Genomic DNA, 16,260 nt, shown 5'->3' on the forward strand with positions numbered 1-16,260 from the left:
AAATATATGAAAAGGTCATGGAAATCTGAAATTATTAAAAATCTTTAGAAAACTCATACAAATCTCCTGAAATATAGGCTTATAGACCAAAATTGTCATTTTGTGGTGTCATTCAATATGGAAAACGCCAATCCTACGCGCGATTAATAAAAACGGCATGATGCATTAGCCATAATTGTGTAACCTGGTGAAAGAAGTTTCTCGCGCCTCAAACTAATGAAGAATTACATGAGGTCAACAATTCTTGTAGATAGATTGAAACATTTGGTAATTCTTGCTATTGAGCGTGATCTATGTAGGAAATAGAATTTTATGATATACTGTATGATTTCGCTATACGCAAGGCTCGTAAAGTAGTTTTTTTTAATACTAACTCTAAAATTTCACTTATTATCCGTATCCCTACCCGAACTTAGCCCCGCGAAATCCCTATCGCATAGGGCCCCACAACAGTTGAGTCCGCCGTGCTTTTTAGTGACGGGTGAATACAGAGTAGATTACTTGTTCTCCCCCCCTTCTCATTTTTCGCCGCTACGTGAGGTAGAAATAAAAAAAAGAGTGATCTTTCTTGGTCACAACTGTCCGGCCCTGCTATTTAGTGACCGGTGAATACTTGTTCTCCCCCACCTCCTCTTTTTTTTTTCCTGGTGTAACTCTAGTTCGTCTGACATGCAGAAATAAAAGAGTGATCTTTCCTTTACTTCTTGCTTGCGTGTCCAAACTCTTGAGCCATAAAGAGAATTACATATATTTTTCAACACTGATCACTCAGCTTCTAGTTGACTGTTAGCTTTCATATTTTGCATTATAACTTAAAATAGGATGTCCAAGGGCCCCCAGCAGAATTTTCATAACTTTTTCTAAAATGAATTTTCAAAAATATAGCATTCATAAAAGATGGAAATTTGCTTCATTATTTAAAACTAAAAAGTTAATAAAAAATTTTGAATTCAAAATATTCCTTTAAACCTTCTAGAGGCCCTGCACATATACATAAAGAATGGATATGGAAAAATCGAAAGCAAAGTGTCAAGCTAATATATGCATCTAAAAATGTCATATTATAACATTTTTCATAACTATTTAGCCCCATCATTTGAATCCCATTCTCTTTCTCCCCCCCCCCCCCCCCCCCCCCCCCCCAAAATACAAATTTTAACTCTTCAGTTCTAGATCTAAATGTCAGTCTATCCCTTACTGACATTTACTTTCACACTTCACACACAAAGGTTTTTAACTAATTTTTTTGTATCACATCTACGTAAGAGAGTTATTGATGAGTGAACTATAGCTTTGGCTTAGAGAAGATGGCCAATACATTTTAGATTCTAATGAAGCTATCTTGTTGCAACAACAACAAAACAAGTGCACAGAGAATTGGTAAAACTGATACTTAAATAAAACAACAATAGTATGCTTTTCTACCAGTGGTGTATTTAATAATTATACATTTTTATTCATCAACAAAACTATGGAGGCAAGACAATGAGACTATTCTGAAACATTAAGAATATTTGATTTTCATTTCACAAGTCAATATTTAAAAAACAAAAAAGCTTTTATAAATGCAAGACCAGCAAAACAAAATAATACAAAAAAAATAAATACATTTCAATAAAACCCAACACAAATATAGACATTATAATGTAAAAACTAAACCGTGGTGCTATTTTTTTTATGCGAATCAAAATGAAATATTTTTAAAAGCCAAAAAAGATAGTAAAAGATCATAACCTTCTGAGAAATTAAAAGATAGGACAATGCAAGATGTTTTTAGAAACCAAAACATAGGATGTCCAAAAATAAAATCTTTAAATACTAAACCAATAAAAACATATAATTCATGTATTCTTACAAGAAGTTGAGGTAGAACTAACAACTGTGAATTCTTCATAGTTTGAACTTTTAAAGTCAAGCATGTTGATTTATATTTATTGAAAACAATTTATAATGTTGTTTTTTAACTCCAAACAGACAAGCAACCAATTAAAAGCAACATTTGAAACAAAATAATGGAAATATCAGATCTAGTTTTGAATGATAAAAGCAACATTTTCAAATGAACTGGACAATGCAGTACTAACAACTGGACAATGCAGTACTAACAACAATTTCAGGTTTGAGCTGAACTTTTTTTTTTGCTGCCAACATTGAGTCAACAGGACAGAGAAATAATAATGGAAGCTATTCAAATAAACAAAAAGAGTGTTTATATTTCATGAGTTACATTTCTGATTCATAATTTATTCTTCATACCATATAAGGACAGGTGTATATCAGAACAAGTTATCTACTTGTTTAAAGCACTTGCTTATAAAAAAAAAGCGGCTATTGTCCTTTCAGGGGCCGCTACATAAAGAAGAGTTGTATAAAGTACCAGTATTATTATATTTTTGGTGTAACAGCAAACAAGTTAGTGTTTTGGCATTGCTGAAATGTTTTTATTAAAAAAAATTATTCCAAAAATAGTTGTGATGTTATGAGAATGATAGCAAGAATAAAATGGGATAAATCAATGCAGCATTTCTCAAGCTCACAGGGGCATCCCTGACAGTTTGACTAAAGGGAAAGGAGGGGGAAGGGGGAGAGAGAATGCAGAGCCAATCAATTTATTTTTAAGAATAAAAATTTTGTATTACTATTGAAAAAAAAAATTTGTTTGAATATTAATCAAGTTAAATGACAATGTATGAAAAAAATTGTAAGCAAGAGACGTTGCATTTTCTAAAGTAAGGCATATCGACTCAAAACCTTTTGAAAAAGACATTTAAATGATATTCTTTTCAGCTATCTGTCAGAAAGTCAAATTTCTTTTGATTGTCGTACATCATTATGTCAACGACTTTCACATGAAAAAAAAAAAAGCTTTAACACTTCAAAAATCATTCATTCCACCTGAAATATTGTTTGAAATGGCGAACAAATTAATTTTTTTTTTCGTTTGTGGTGGCACAGGTAAAAATTTGAGAACACGGAAGTAATGTAAGGTGCTGAAGGTCATGTATTTGAACTGATGGTTATGAGGTACAGTAAGCTTAACACTTCCAAATAAATAAATGTCCACTTTACATTTTGTATTACACAGCTCATGACTAGGTCATAGCAGAACTAGTTATTTCTATAGTATTGGATCAGTTGCATTCATTTACTGAACAGAACTGTCAATTTAAAAAAAATAGCCCTTTTTATGACTATTAAAACTAAAGCTTAACACATGAGTTTAAATGGGAGCTCTGGAAATCAGGCTGCTACTGATAAATGTATGTAGAATTATTTTTTTAAGACAATGATACCAATATAAAGTCTATGACTTCACATGAACTGGTGACCATGAAAAAGAACAAATTTTAAACTGACAAAGGTTTCTCAATGTTCTAAAAATGGTAAAAAAACCCAAAAAAAAACCAGAATGTTAAATAAATTTTTAAAAGAAAAATATTTTAGGACAAGCTATTCACAATAATTATAATTTGGTTGTGAACAACAAAAAATGTACTCTGTGTATGATCTTTGAATGCTAGGTGAATGCATATATTTATGATGATAAATCATTCATATATATTGATTTTGTTTCAACAATGGAAGAAAGGTTTCAGGCAGATCTGAAGTTCAGTAAAGTAGAACATATGTTAATCATTGCACCTCTAAGATAGAACTTTATGCTTTGTAATAGTTCCCTTCAAGAGAACATTGCTTGTTTTAAATGCCAGAAGTAAATACTGAGAATTTGAAATATAAATAATAGAACAGCTACAGAAATAGCCTTCCTTCTCTTAATGTATTTTAAAGAGGTTAAAAAATTATATTTCAAAAGTAGATAAAACCAGCTAGTTTCCAAGGCCTGAACATTAAAACATGGACATTTTGGAATGTTTGGGATTGTTTTGTTTTTTTGTCTGCTATTAGTTATTCTATTTGCATAATACTAATCAAATACTTCTATATGTTTATTAAACTTTAATAATCACTGAATGATTTACTGAAATTTACAAAAGCAAAACTTTTTAAAATATGAAATTTATTACAAAATGAGTTTCCATGTTTGTCAGAAACAAGAAACTTACTGGTTTATGGCACATTGGCAGTGAATAGACCTTATATTGGAAATATAAACACAAAAGAAATAGGTATGTTATAATAGCTTATGAAATATTAAAGAAGTTATGCAAACAAACTTCTAGCTAGAAATAAACTAATGCACAAAGCATGTCCAAGTTTTTTTTTCTCCACAATGGAACGATTGATATTATTAGTTTAGAATAAAGTAGTATCAATATTCATATCATAGTTCTTAAGTGATTACTGATCAGCATTATTTTAAGTTTTTTTTTTAGGCTGAATATTTCATTTGTATTAAAAATATTTGTTTTATATTTCACAACAAGAGGCGACATCTTAAGCACAAGATAGTTCATATAAAAAAAAATAGTTTTCAATATTTGTATAATTAATCACTAAATAAAGCAACTGTAAGCAGCAGAATCTGGAGAAAAATAAATTTTGTGATCTTCATTCCTCATAATGTGTAATCTCCCCTTCAATTAATTTTTTTTCTATTTGATTTTTAAGATTTTATTTTATTTTTTATTTTTTTATTTTAGGATCACTAGACTAATTTGTACACATTGAAATTGTTTTAAGGGATAGTTGAAGGTGATTTATTATTACACTGATACACTGACAATGTCCATCTCTCTTTTTAAATGAGATTACCAAGCAAATACAAGAGCTGTATGACATGACATTATTAAATCAACAGAGCAAATGTTTATTAACATAATGACATTAAAAAAAAAATAACCTAGATTTCTTAATACTTCACAACAAGAACCAATAAAAGAATTTTTAAAAATGTAATCTAGTATTTAACAGATTTAAAATCAATATCTTTCCCCCCAAAAAATGATACATAATAATTGGCTAACATATACCTGAATACTTTATAATATTGGTACATAGTCCATCCAGTCATGTCATGTCTAATGGTCCTATCCTTTCTTCTTCACACACCATTTACAAATGGTTTCATGAATCAATTAAATCTATACTTGACTCAATGAAATCTATATTTGACTCAATGAAATCTATATTTCCTAGCAGGTTTCAAATTAACATATGTAGATTTGACCTCATCAGATTCCTTTTTGGAAATTTCAGAAAATTTTTCTCCTTTCATACTTACTACCTGACCATCTCTGTAACGAACCAACTTTTTGGCTTCCTATTTAAAAAAAAACAAGAAGTCCTTATAAATAATGTGTACAAACTTTTTACCAAACAGACAGACAAAGTACACAATTTCTCCCACACCAAATCTCGGATTAAGCTGAAATTTTGCACAATTATTTCTGACAAAACAAGAATCAATAAAAAAAAAATGAACCAATTAGTTAAATAACTATTGATATTTAATTATTTTGTTTGGTATCTCAAACAAGGGAAAGAAATTGTACTGATGTGCTGGTATAAATTGAATTAGTCCTGTTTATACTTTGTAGAGAGAAAGGTTTGAAACTAGCCAATAGATAACTATAAAACATTCTATTTTCATAAGCATTTCCTTGGAACAGTGGTTAGTATATTAGCTTGAGAATGCTTTAACCTTTGAGTTCAATTTCACCCTTTTTAAAAAAATAAATGCATTTAAAAAGAGGGTCAACCAGATGCCACTTTCTTTCTCCCCCTCCACCCCTTTCCAACTAGTCCAGACAAGTGATAGGATCATTGCGTGTTTAGAAAGCTAAAAGCATGAAATTGCGCTAAAAAAACGATTGGTAAAAATATTGTAATCTAACAGATTTATTATTGTAGAGATCTATTACAAATTTAATTACATGACTGATCCAAACAAATTAATACAACTACGCTTAATATAAGCTTTGTTTTTTAAATTAAAGTATTTTTATGTTGTTCTTGTTTTTGTGTGTGTAAGCCCCTAAGAAACTCTTTGTGTCTCTAAATAGTTGAATTTCCTTGAATTTTTAAAAAACTGCATATTTCTATTTTATAGTTGCTTTCCAGTCTTTTACTATTTTTTTTTAGTTAAAGGGTGTACAAACTCTAATTCAACAAACCATATAAAAAAAAAAAGGTTTACCCCTTTTGGAGGCTGTGGTCTGAATGTCTTTTTATCTTCTTCTGTATCAACAAAAGAATATCTGAAAAGAAAATGTATAGGTATTATATTTCCCATAAACCCCATTGTCATTTACAACATACTAACAATATCTTAGGACACGTTTAAAGAAAGCTAACCAGACCAGAAACATATTTTGTTAACTCTTAAGAATAAATAACTCATAATGGCAGTTGGCTTAGCCCTAAAAAAGATTGTTCAAGAAAGACAATAAGTGCCACAAAGAAATATAAGAGGATGATGGGACTAAAACTGTAAATGGCACTCAGAAACAGGGGTCAAATGGTAGAAGGCTTTCTTTATAGCTTGAGAGAAAATTTCCTCTACCACATTATCAAATTAAGTGAAGGTTGAAGGAGTTGCACCTAAGAATTTCAAATATATTACTTCTTTAAAACACCAGATTTAATGCTGTCATCATCCAGTTTATAGTCAATCACTTTCTTGAATTTATGGCTCCTCTGTAAAAATAAATTGATTTGCAAATAGATTTTTCAATGACAAAAAATAAACAAAAAAGATTAAAATAACTATTTGAGTTTTATAACAAAGATCAAGTAGGAAGGGCTGTTGGTGCTAGTTAGTTATTTTAACAACAAACTTAATTTTTTTAGTTATTCCTTTTTCATAGAAAACTTATTGAATTAGGTCAAGTTTGGATTGGCCATAACATTCTAAAAGATAAGAGGGAGTATCTCACCAAGTCTAAACCAGCAAGTTTTGTACACTTTTCATAAAGCAGCATAGGTAGCACTAATTTTCAGAATAAGACAGATTAGATGGATGGATTGGTGGGAGGAAGGTGGTGGACAAAAGTTTCAATGGCAAAAGGTAATTCAAGATGCTGGTCAAGAGAGCACCATGTACCACATTATGAAAGACTGCACTTAACACTGCAGTTTTAAATGAGCAACAGCTTTGTACACTAATTAGTTTGTTCTTATCACATAAAAAAAAACCTCAACACAATGAGGTTGTTCCGGATTTCTCCCGAGTCATGTGGTTGTTGTGTTTCAGTTAGTTTATAGTGGGAATCTGAAGCGTTTTAAGTCAATATTTAGTGGTTTTAATTTATTCATTAGCACCAAACTATAATTTGTTAATAACAGGAGTATCTAGAGATTCATTTGTTTAAATAGTTTCAACTAAAACAGATAGTTCAACCTCTGATAGAAGGTACCGAAGCCTTGGCCTATTGTTTGACATACTCATACTGAGATCTAGATTTCTTTATTTACACTTACAGATAAGTTCTTAGCATTTGGGTAACCTACCCTAGAAATAAAGAAAAAAATGTAACACTTTCATCCACCCCGCTCCCTCTCTATCCAAAAGTAAACAAGCTAAGACTTGAGTAGAACAATAAAAAGTTGGACAGCAGACCAATGTGTATTGAATTGGTCAGATAGCTCTAGGCCTAGTTTAGTGTGTAGTCGATATATTGACAAGTTGCTCTAAAAGATGAAAGGAAAGCCATGTGTTTTTCCTTGTGCGTAAAAGGCTTGAGTTGTCTAGCGAACAAATAACACATCTCATAGTCAAGGATACATCTAGATCTACTCTTGCACAGGCCAGCCAAATGTGTCTTACCCCGCCCTTTCATTGTTGGTTACTAAACGAAATGGATCTAGATCTATTTCGTCTACACATTTTTTATACTTAACTGTAACATTTTGTATAAAGTAACTCATTGAATTTATTAAAAATGCAAGAACTTCAAGAACGTAATAATACATCCAACACACATTTTAATCAATCTTAATGTCATCGATGTGCATAATGTACCAGTATATGAAATACATAACATAAAAATAGCTAAAATTTATGAAAATAACCGTATAAGAATGTTTCAACAAATATGCATATTATCCTGTATATATATGTGTGTGTGTGTTTGTTTGTTTACACCAAGCTTTTTTTTTTTAATCTTGCAAAAACGTTTGTAAAAACATCTTCTGTACATGAATGTATCATAGGCAATGTGTTGACGCTTGTCATGGACTATATAAGAAATATCACTGATAAATTCATCCTTAAACAGTTCTTGGCCCTTTATTAAAACATTCGTATAGTTATTAGAACATTCATGAAATTCATTAATGTGCTCTGTATATTTTAAGATGTTTGTGAAAGTAAAACCTTTTAAAAATAGAAGAGCAACATCAATGGAAATATATAGAAGATATGACCATTCTTCTCTTTGTTGTTCAACAACCATGTGACTTAACTTCAAGTAGGTCAGAAATCCGGAACAAACTCATTGTTTCAAACAATTTAACTGTGTTTTACATTAGTCTTTAGGACAAGACTTTGTTTGTGTCAAAACAGTGTTGTAAACCTGAAAATATGTTTGGACATGGCTATATGTAAGTTTGATTTTTGTATTACCCATGATCTTAAATGTTTAATGTTTTTGTATATTTTGTTAATAGTTCAACTCAAGATACTTGTTGAACTAAAAGAAATGTATCAAAATATACTAAATTTAAATATATTTTCAATATAATATATATGACTCCAAAAAAATAAAAAAATATATATCTTGACCAATCTGGTACCTGATGTATTAAGTGAATAGACTTTGTTGTCATTTTGATGTTTGGTGATGTGCACCCCTAACCCCTGTAACTACAACTGCTGTTTTTTTCTTCTCCATACCCAGAAGCATTATGTAGATTGAAAATAATGTGCTTAGGTCTATGTATAATGCACATTTAACATAAATAATATAAAAACTACATTTGTTTGCTGTTTATTAATAGTGTTCTCCTGGCTCGGCACATATTTGATATTTTTGTTAATACCTACAGTATATTTCTTGCAAAAGTAAAGAATTATAACCTATAATTTAAATATAAAACATCTAAATTAGCCAGCATTAGCTCGATGCATTACTAGTTATCAATTTCAAAGAAATCTCAACTCTTTGTGATCAGTTGTCTACTTTAAAACAACATGGGTAAAAAAAATTTGCCAGATATTTTTTATTTTGATTATTTTAGTTATGCGAAGAAAAAAAAAAGCACATGTAAATAGATTTAGGCCTAGTCATTTGATGTTCATGTGTGCCAAATAATTTTGACTAAATGTGTGTTGAATATGAGCTATAGATCTAGAGCAGTATTTCTCAAACTCGGATATCAATGAGGTTTAGTGAGGGGTATAGTATTAGAGTTGGTAATAACAAATAAACTTCAACAAAACAGTTTTCTGTGTTGTAGTAAAAAGATTGAAAGTCCAATATAGATTAAGTAAAGCCTTTCTTACTGAAGTTGGAGCCTTTCTGTCAGTGATAGCCTGTCCAGTTTCTTGCCTGTCCATAATAAGTTGAGCTGCTCTGTCCATATCTCCAGCAGAAAGTTTTAAACAGTGTCTGGCTTCCATAGTACAGGCTCCAGGAAACATCTCTAGAAGAGTTTGTACACAAGACTCTTCTTCAGTACTCAACTGTTCAGGCTGGTCAATCAGAAGCCCAAAATGGTTCATTGAAAACAGATACAGATCATTTACATTTGTAAATAATTGACTGAAGAAACTAGTTCCAGCTCTGAGTATTGTTAATAATTTCAAGTAAAAACTGCCTGACAATAATTGATTAAATGTGAATTAATTACAACAGATGTGCATTAATTATTAAAGTGCAACATTCACAAAAAAATATTCACTTTAGATATTTGTCTCCTTAACAAGGATGTAAAGTTTACCATTAAATCAATGGCTAACAGGGAAACTAACCTTATTTACTTTCTCCTTAGATAGGGCACCCTATGGACTTAGATTTAAAATGTTTACTTTCAATTAGAATGAATGAAAATCCCTCTTTACCCAGAAGAAATGATGAAAATAATAGAGTGTAGAATAAACGAGAATTGGACCAGATCACATCCCAATTACAAGAATAAGGATGCTTATTAAAAGCTATATCAACATGACCAACACATAATTTTTCAGCTCAGAACCAGACACAACAGAATGAGTCAACATATGTTACGGAAGCTTGAATTCGGGACGAGCGAAACCTGCCCTTGTGGAGCATCACCAGAGAATGCAGACCATGTCCTTGTATACTATATCAAGAGGCCCGAACAATACTCTGGCCCCAAAACCCTCCAATAAAAAAAAACTCTAAGGAGAACTGCCTGACCTGGAAAACCACTGCACGGCTCATCTCAGATATAAGATTACTGATCTGAATCATCCGACATGTAAAATGAAGAAGAAGAAGAAAGAATTAGATTCAAACTTCCTCCCTTGGTCAACAAACAAAGCACATTACAAAATAACAACCATCAATAAATGCCATAAAGCTTTAAATAATAAAAAAAAGCAACCTTTTCATCTGTGCTTTCTTGTGAAGAGCAGCTCAGTTGTCTACCTTTCCTCTTAGAGTGAGACAACTTTTCAGTGGGTGAGGATGACAGAGGCAGAAACAAAGATATAGAAAGTGGTGATGACACTAAAGTCCCTGACTGAGTGTTGGGCTCACAGCAGTTGACACCGTCTGGAGAATAAACAATGTCAAACTATATTGATATCATTAATTCAATGCTTTGCCTTTTTATTTGGGAACTTGACATAGTGCAATGTAGATTTAAATATTTCAGTTAATAATAAAAAGGACAAAATTCTGACCAACCTTCTAAGTTCTTACTGTGTATACTTGTATTAATATTATGTGGAGGTGATGAGCAACCCAAACTAGATTTAAAAACACCCATATTTAGATCTATGCACTTTGAGTCTTTGGAGTACTCATAACTTGGAAACTTCTTTTCTCCATCTGTCTCTGTTTCTTTGCCAACAGAAGCAATGCAGTTGGTCCTGGTATCCTCTACAGGGAGCATAGTTTTTTCAGCATAAGCATCTTCTTTAGATTCAGATTCTATGGGAGAGATAATGCATACACTGAACTACAAAATTTGGTCATATATTAATTATACTTTTCTTCTGTTCAATTGTGAGCTTATAGCACCAAATAATCTTTAAAGCCAATAACTATTTTGTATACAGATGATTAAGTTATTGAAGTAATGTAAAAAAAAAAAATTAATAATACCGGTAATAATCAAACAACTATTTAAAGGTTTAAACAAAAGAAAATTAATTTATTTCCATGAAATAGTTAACTACCATTTAACTTACTCTCTTTTTCTGATGTTAAAAGTCGACCAGCAAGTCCAAACATCCAATCAATTACTTTTTCTCTGCAGACAAATTATTGATGTGTACATTACATGTATCAATGAAATTGCATTTAATAGCTATAATTAAAATTAACTAAAGCAAGGTGAAGGCAGAAAATTGTAACAAATTTAATTTAACCACAAGAATAAGGTCAACATTGGTTTTCAAATTATTTATATAAATTTGAATTAATGATAGAATCTAATTACCTCCCAATTAAATCAAAACCAGGCAAATAAGCATTCATCATGTCCATAACATCATCAAGATCAAGGCCTTCATCTCCTTGAATAACTAGCTCGACTACCCCAACAAAGTAGGTCAGAACTATTTCATCTATATTTCTAGAGAAACAAAAACAAGTATGATCAAAATGAAATTTTTTTGAGAAGTAATCATTAATGAATTAATGTTAATAGTAATAATTTTAGAATGTAAAAAAAAAAAAAAAAAAAAAAAAAAATTCAAATTAAGCAAGAATTATTAAGGGAGATACGCCATATTATATCCTTCTTAGTAAAGCAACTACTAAAAATCAACTAAAGAAGGTCAAAAACTAATGCAGATCTAATAACAAATCTTAAAGTCTTAATACTAAGTTTTTTACTTTGACACATGAAAATACAAAAAAAATATAGTTTATTGATTTCATTATTTAATAAAATTAACCTTCAAATTTGTGTTTCAAAAGCATATTTACATAAATTCGTTCCTTATATCTGGGAATTTAGACTTCCTGACGTACTTTATAATCCCATTTATTTAATAAATCAGACAAACCCGTTTTAATTGTACTTTATATTTCATTCATCTTGCACTTCTTTCGTTTTTAAGAGATATGGATGTATCAGCTTAACAGGTAAACCTATTTTCGCAAAACTACTTTTATTTTCATGGCGAAAGAGAAAAAATTGAAAGGAACATTATAATCTTTGTTTGACATTTTTATCATATACTAGACATATGTTACCAGTGACCCGCGTGTCTTTATTTGCGCATTACTTTCGATATAGTCACTGAGAGTGTTTTGTAAACAATTAAACGAAATAATAATGTAATAAGTAAAGCGAATGTGTCAATGTAAAAATAGTGCGAATGAAGCTATCAAATCAAAATAGTTAATAGGCTTAAATCCATTTTTTTTTCAAATTAAAACATTTGCTTGTAGGCCTACATATATTTGATTAAATTTGAGATGAATAGACTAAATTTTGTATGTTCATGTGTATAAAGTATAAAGTAGATGTTGAGGTAGACATAGATCTAAATCTACACTAATATAGAGTTAAAAATTGGCTTTTATAGAGTTCATTCTGTGCTGCGCATGCATGAACTTTCTTTCATGAATGAATATAGGCCTATCTCAACACGGCTACGCAGCTTTAGCGAAAAGTGAACGAATGTATTAAAAATGCTTTAGAAAAACAAATTTGAATGTTAATTTGATTAAAATATGAAATGAATGGACAATAATTAGTATGTTTATGTGTTAAAGCATAAAACTATCATTGCGAAAAGAAGTTTTATCATCTTAGAGTTCAATAAGAGTTTTAGACCTAGGCCTAGGAATAGACTCAGTAGAGAGATGTGTTAATGTGTAACCATTTGGTAATGTCTAATGAAAGAATGTTCACCAGGAAATCTGTAGTCACAGATATCAGGAACTAATTAATGTAAAAAATGCTTTTGAATAATCTAGTGGATTGGATTTAGATGTATGTTAAAGTTAGCTAATGATCCTTTCACGTTATTTCTCTTTCGCTATGAAAATAAAATTAGTTTTGCGAAAATGGGTTTACCCGAAGTCGATACATTCTTATCTATTAAAAACGAAAAGAGCGATAGCTTTGTTAAATGAATGGGATTATAAAGTGAACAATTAAACGAAATAATTTTTAGTACGCGATTCATGAATGAATATAGATCTAGGCCTATCTCAACTCGGCTTCGCAGCTTTCGCAGATGAATGTAGCTTTAGAAAACCAAATTTGAATGTTTATTTGATCAAAATATGAAATGAATGGACTTTAATTAATATGTTTATGTGTTAAAGTATAAAACTATCTGTGCGAAGAGAAGTTTTATCATCTTAGAGTTGAATTAGTTTTAGATCTAGGGATGGGATTATAAAGTAAACAATTAAACGAATTAATATTTAGTACGCGATTCATTACGGTATTGTCTAATGAAAGAATGTTCGTCAGGAAATCTGTAGTCACAGATATAACGAACTAATTAATGCAAAAAATGCTTTTGAAACACAAAATTGAAGGTTAATTTTATTAAATGATGAAATCAATGGATCTTCTTTAGTATTTTCATGTGTCAAAGTAAAAAACTATGAGTGCAAAGTGTATTTCTTAAAATTAGATCTAGGTCTAAATCCTTTTTCTATCTTTTCTCATGTCAACATTGTAGACATGGCCTAGATCCATAAAATACTATAGCTGTAATAGAGTCTGACAACTTTTTTTTTTTTTTGAGTGTCTTAAGTTTGTTTTAGGGCTACAATACATACACTACGGTCTAAGTTAGTACCCAAGGAACATTCCTGCCAAGTTTTATCAAGATTGGTCAAGCGGTTTTGATGTCTATAAGTAACATACATACATACATACACCTCACATTCTACTTTATAATATAGATATATATATAAATCCAATCCACTAGATGAGTAATACACAAACTGTGACAAACTAAGGCCCGCTATTTGTCCAGCTAGTATATATATATATATTATATATATATATATTTAATTAGTTTTACTGTTAGTATGCAAGGAACATATATGCAAAGTTTTATAAAGATTGGTCAAACGGTTTTAATTTTCATTTGGGACATATGTACATCCTATTTTGTGCTTTATATATTAGATATATATCACTATCAGAGTTAAAAAAAAAACTTAAAAAAAGCTAAATAAATCTACTAGTATCTAGATCTAGATTCTAATTACTAATACTCTAATAGTAAATATCTTTCACCTCTCTGACTCGTAATGTTGTCTAAGACTAAGAGTAAGACTAAGTCAAGGCTAAGTCACACTAAGAGTTAAGAGTCTAAGTGACAGTCAGCCTAGAAGATGATGGATCTTAAAAATAAGGATGGGAAGATAAAATAACCAATGAGGAAGAGCAGTGTACACTGTATAGGACATCCATGCTGATAGCAGCAGCAGATGCCTTTGTGAGTGAGTAAAGACTATTGAGTTATAATAATACATATAGATGTTTATTTATTTCGGATATTACATGAATTCGGACTTTCGCTGTTTTTGTGGTCATTGAATAATTATTTTAATATTTATTATAAAACTAGCGCGCTGTATAATGTGCTTGTCCATTTTCCAATGATTCTGGCCCAATTTCCTTCCATTTAGCTGTCTTTTTATGTAAGAAAAACGAATTTCAAATTTGTTAGTCAGGTTGTTGTTTTTTCCTATGTTACCCGGATGACTTTACCTCTTCCTAGGGTTAAGATTATATTTTTTGATTGGCTAAGTCTATACTAATGAGCCCGGCAATATTTATTCTGTTTTTGGAGCTGATTTATTTGATTTATAAGCCAAGTTGTTTGATTCCATAAAAAAAAAATTAATAGGGTATCCGAATTAAATTACGATTTTCTTACCAAAATTTATTTCGGACAGCCAGTTTTGGACATCAATAAAAATGATCTTATATTATATTTGTTCGTTTGTTGTTGTTTTTTTTAATAGAGAATAAATGGGCAAATGTTTGGAGTGAGCTTGATACATTGAATGAAGTTAAATGCTTAGATCTAGACTATTCTAGACCTACTAGATAGATCTAGATTTATATAGAGAGAATATAGAATATAGAGGATTCATTTAAGCAAGAATGGCTATCCTAACCGGTACTAGAATCTAGACTAGATCTATATATTATATTCTATACTACAAAAGATCATCTCGTCATCTGTATTAGAAATTTATTAAATTAATAAACAAAAAACACAAACATTCAACACACATCTAGTCATGCAAACATAAAATAAGTCTACTAAAAGTTGGTGCAGAAGTCACTATCCCAGTGACCTAATTTTGGTATAATAAGTGTGTTCATATTTTTATTTTTTGTGTTCGTATTTATGCATAGTTTCAAAACATCTTTATATATAGGTTAGGGGTACAAATATAAGTAGTCATCCTTATTCTCCTTTGCCTTTAGACTTTTTAGTGTTTAACTAAAGAAGATTTTGATACTTCATTTTCTTTTCTATGTCGAACCATTGTAAAATAATGCGCTGTCAAAGTCAAACTTTTAAATTTGGGCCTATAGTATAGGTGTCCGAATAGCATACCCCACAAAAAATGCCACATAAACTACTCTAACTCTACATGATTAATGATTAACTTTTAAAATTATTTTTTTTTATACATGTGATTTTATCATCACGATTCATGAATGATCATCTGAATAATCTGATCTAGCACTAACAACAAAAAAAATCATAACTTTCTAACTATTAGACTAACTGTCACTAACTGACTAACATCAATGAATTGAATGAATTATCATTTATTTTTTATTAATTTAATGATTTATTCATTACCTTATAGAATCTTCTAAAGAATGGCAAGCTAAAAATGCAGAGAGTTCGTTATGAACTTTTGTTTCCATTTAAAATAATAGACTTTAGATTTATGCATTCAACAAAGATCCAAGAAACCTCTGAAGCTAGATCTCTACAGATCCATCAAACAAAAGATGTAGATCTACAACTACAAGTAGATTTAGACAAATCTAGTCTAAGTGATGTTGGTTATGTATCTTTATTTTTCAACTCTCCTATTTATTAAGTTTATATTTGAACAAATGACAGCCACTTAGTCTTCCTTTTTTTTTTTTTTTAATTTGATTATTGAAATAATGTTTAATAAGAGACTTAACAAAAAAAAAAAGATAAAAAATTAGTTG

The 16,260-nt window shown here is 30.2% G+C and overlaps 1 protein-coding gene across 1 annotated transcript; it reads right to left on the reverse strand.

The window, feature by feature from the left end:
* Positions 1-1,414: 1,414 nt before the first annotated feature.
* Positions 1,415-16,126, reverse strand: LOC106050945 (uncharacterized). Its single transcript, XM_013206037.2, has 9 exons — positions 15,896-16,126; positions 11,530-11,664; positions 11,279-11,340; positions 10,773-11,018; positions 10,468-10,637; positions 9,404-9,592; positions 6,524-6,597; positions 6,098-6,158; positions 1,415-5,221 (listed from the first exon to the last, which is right to left on the reverse strand). The coding sequence occupies exons 1-9, from the start codon at positions 15,961-15,963 to the stop codon at positions 5,075-5,077; spliced, it is 1,152 nt and encodes a 383-aa protein (XP_013061491.2). The 5' UTR covers positions 15,964-16,126; the 3' UTR covers positions 1,415-5,074.
* Positions 16,127-16,260: the final 134 nt, after the last annotated feature.

Source organism: Biomphalaria glabrata, chromosome 6 (genome assembly GCF_947242115.1).
Source record: "Biomphalaria glabrata chromosome 6, xgBioGlab47.1, whole genome shotgun sequence".
NCBI classification, from domain to species: Eukaryota; Metazoa; Mollusca; class Gastropoda; family Planorbidae; genus Biomphalaria; species Biomphalaria glabrata.

What these genes read in the sequence shown, in the direction of transcription:
- LOC106050945 (XM_013206037.2), bottom strand. Translation starts at nt 15,963, where the DNA reads ATGGAAACAAAAGTTCATAACGAACTCTCTGCATTTTTAGCTTGCCAT. An exon ending in GGTTTTGATTTAATTGGGAG is followed by an intron (nt 11,341 to 11,529) that starts GTAATTAGATTC and finishes ATTTGTCTGCAG; the next exon opens with AGAAAAAGTAATTGATTGGA. An exon ending in ACAGAAAGGCTCCAACTTCA is followed by an intron (nt 6,598 to 9,403) that starts GTAAGAAAGGCT and finishes TTATTTTTACAG; the next exon opens with AGGAGCCATAAATTCAAGAA.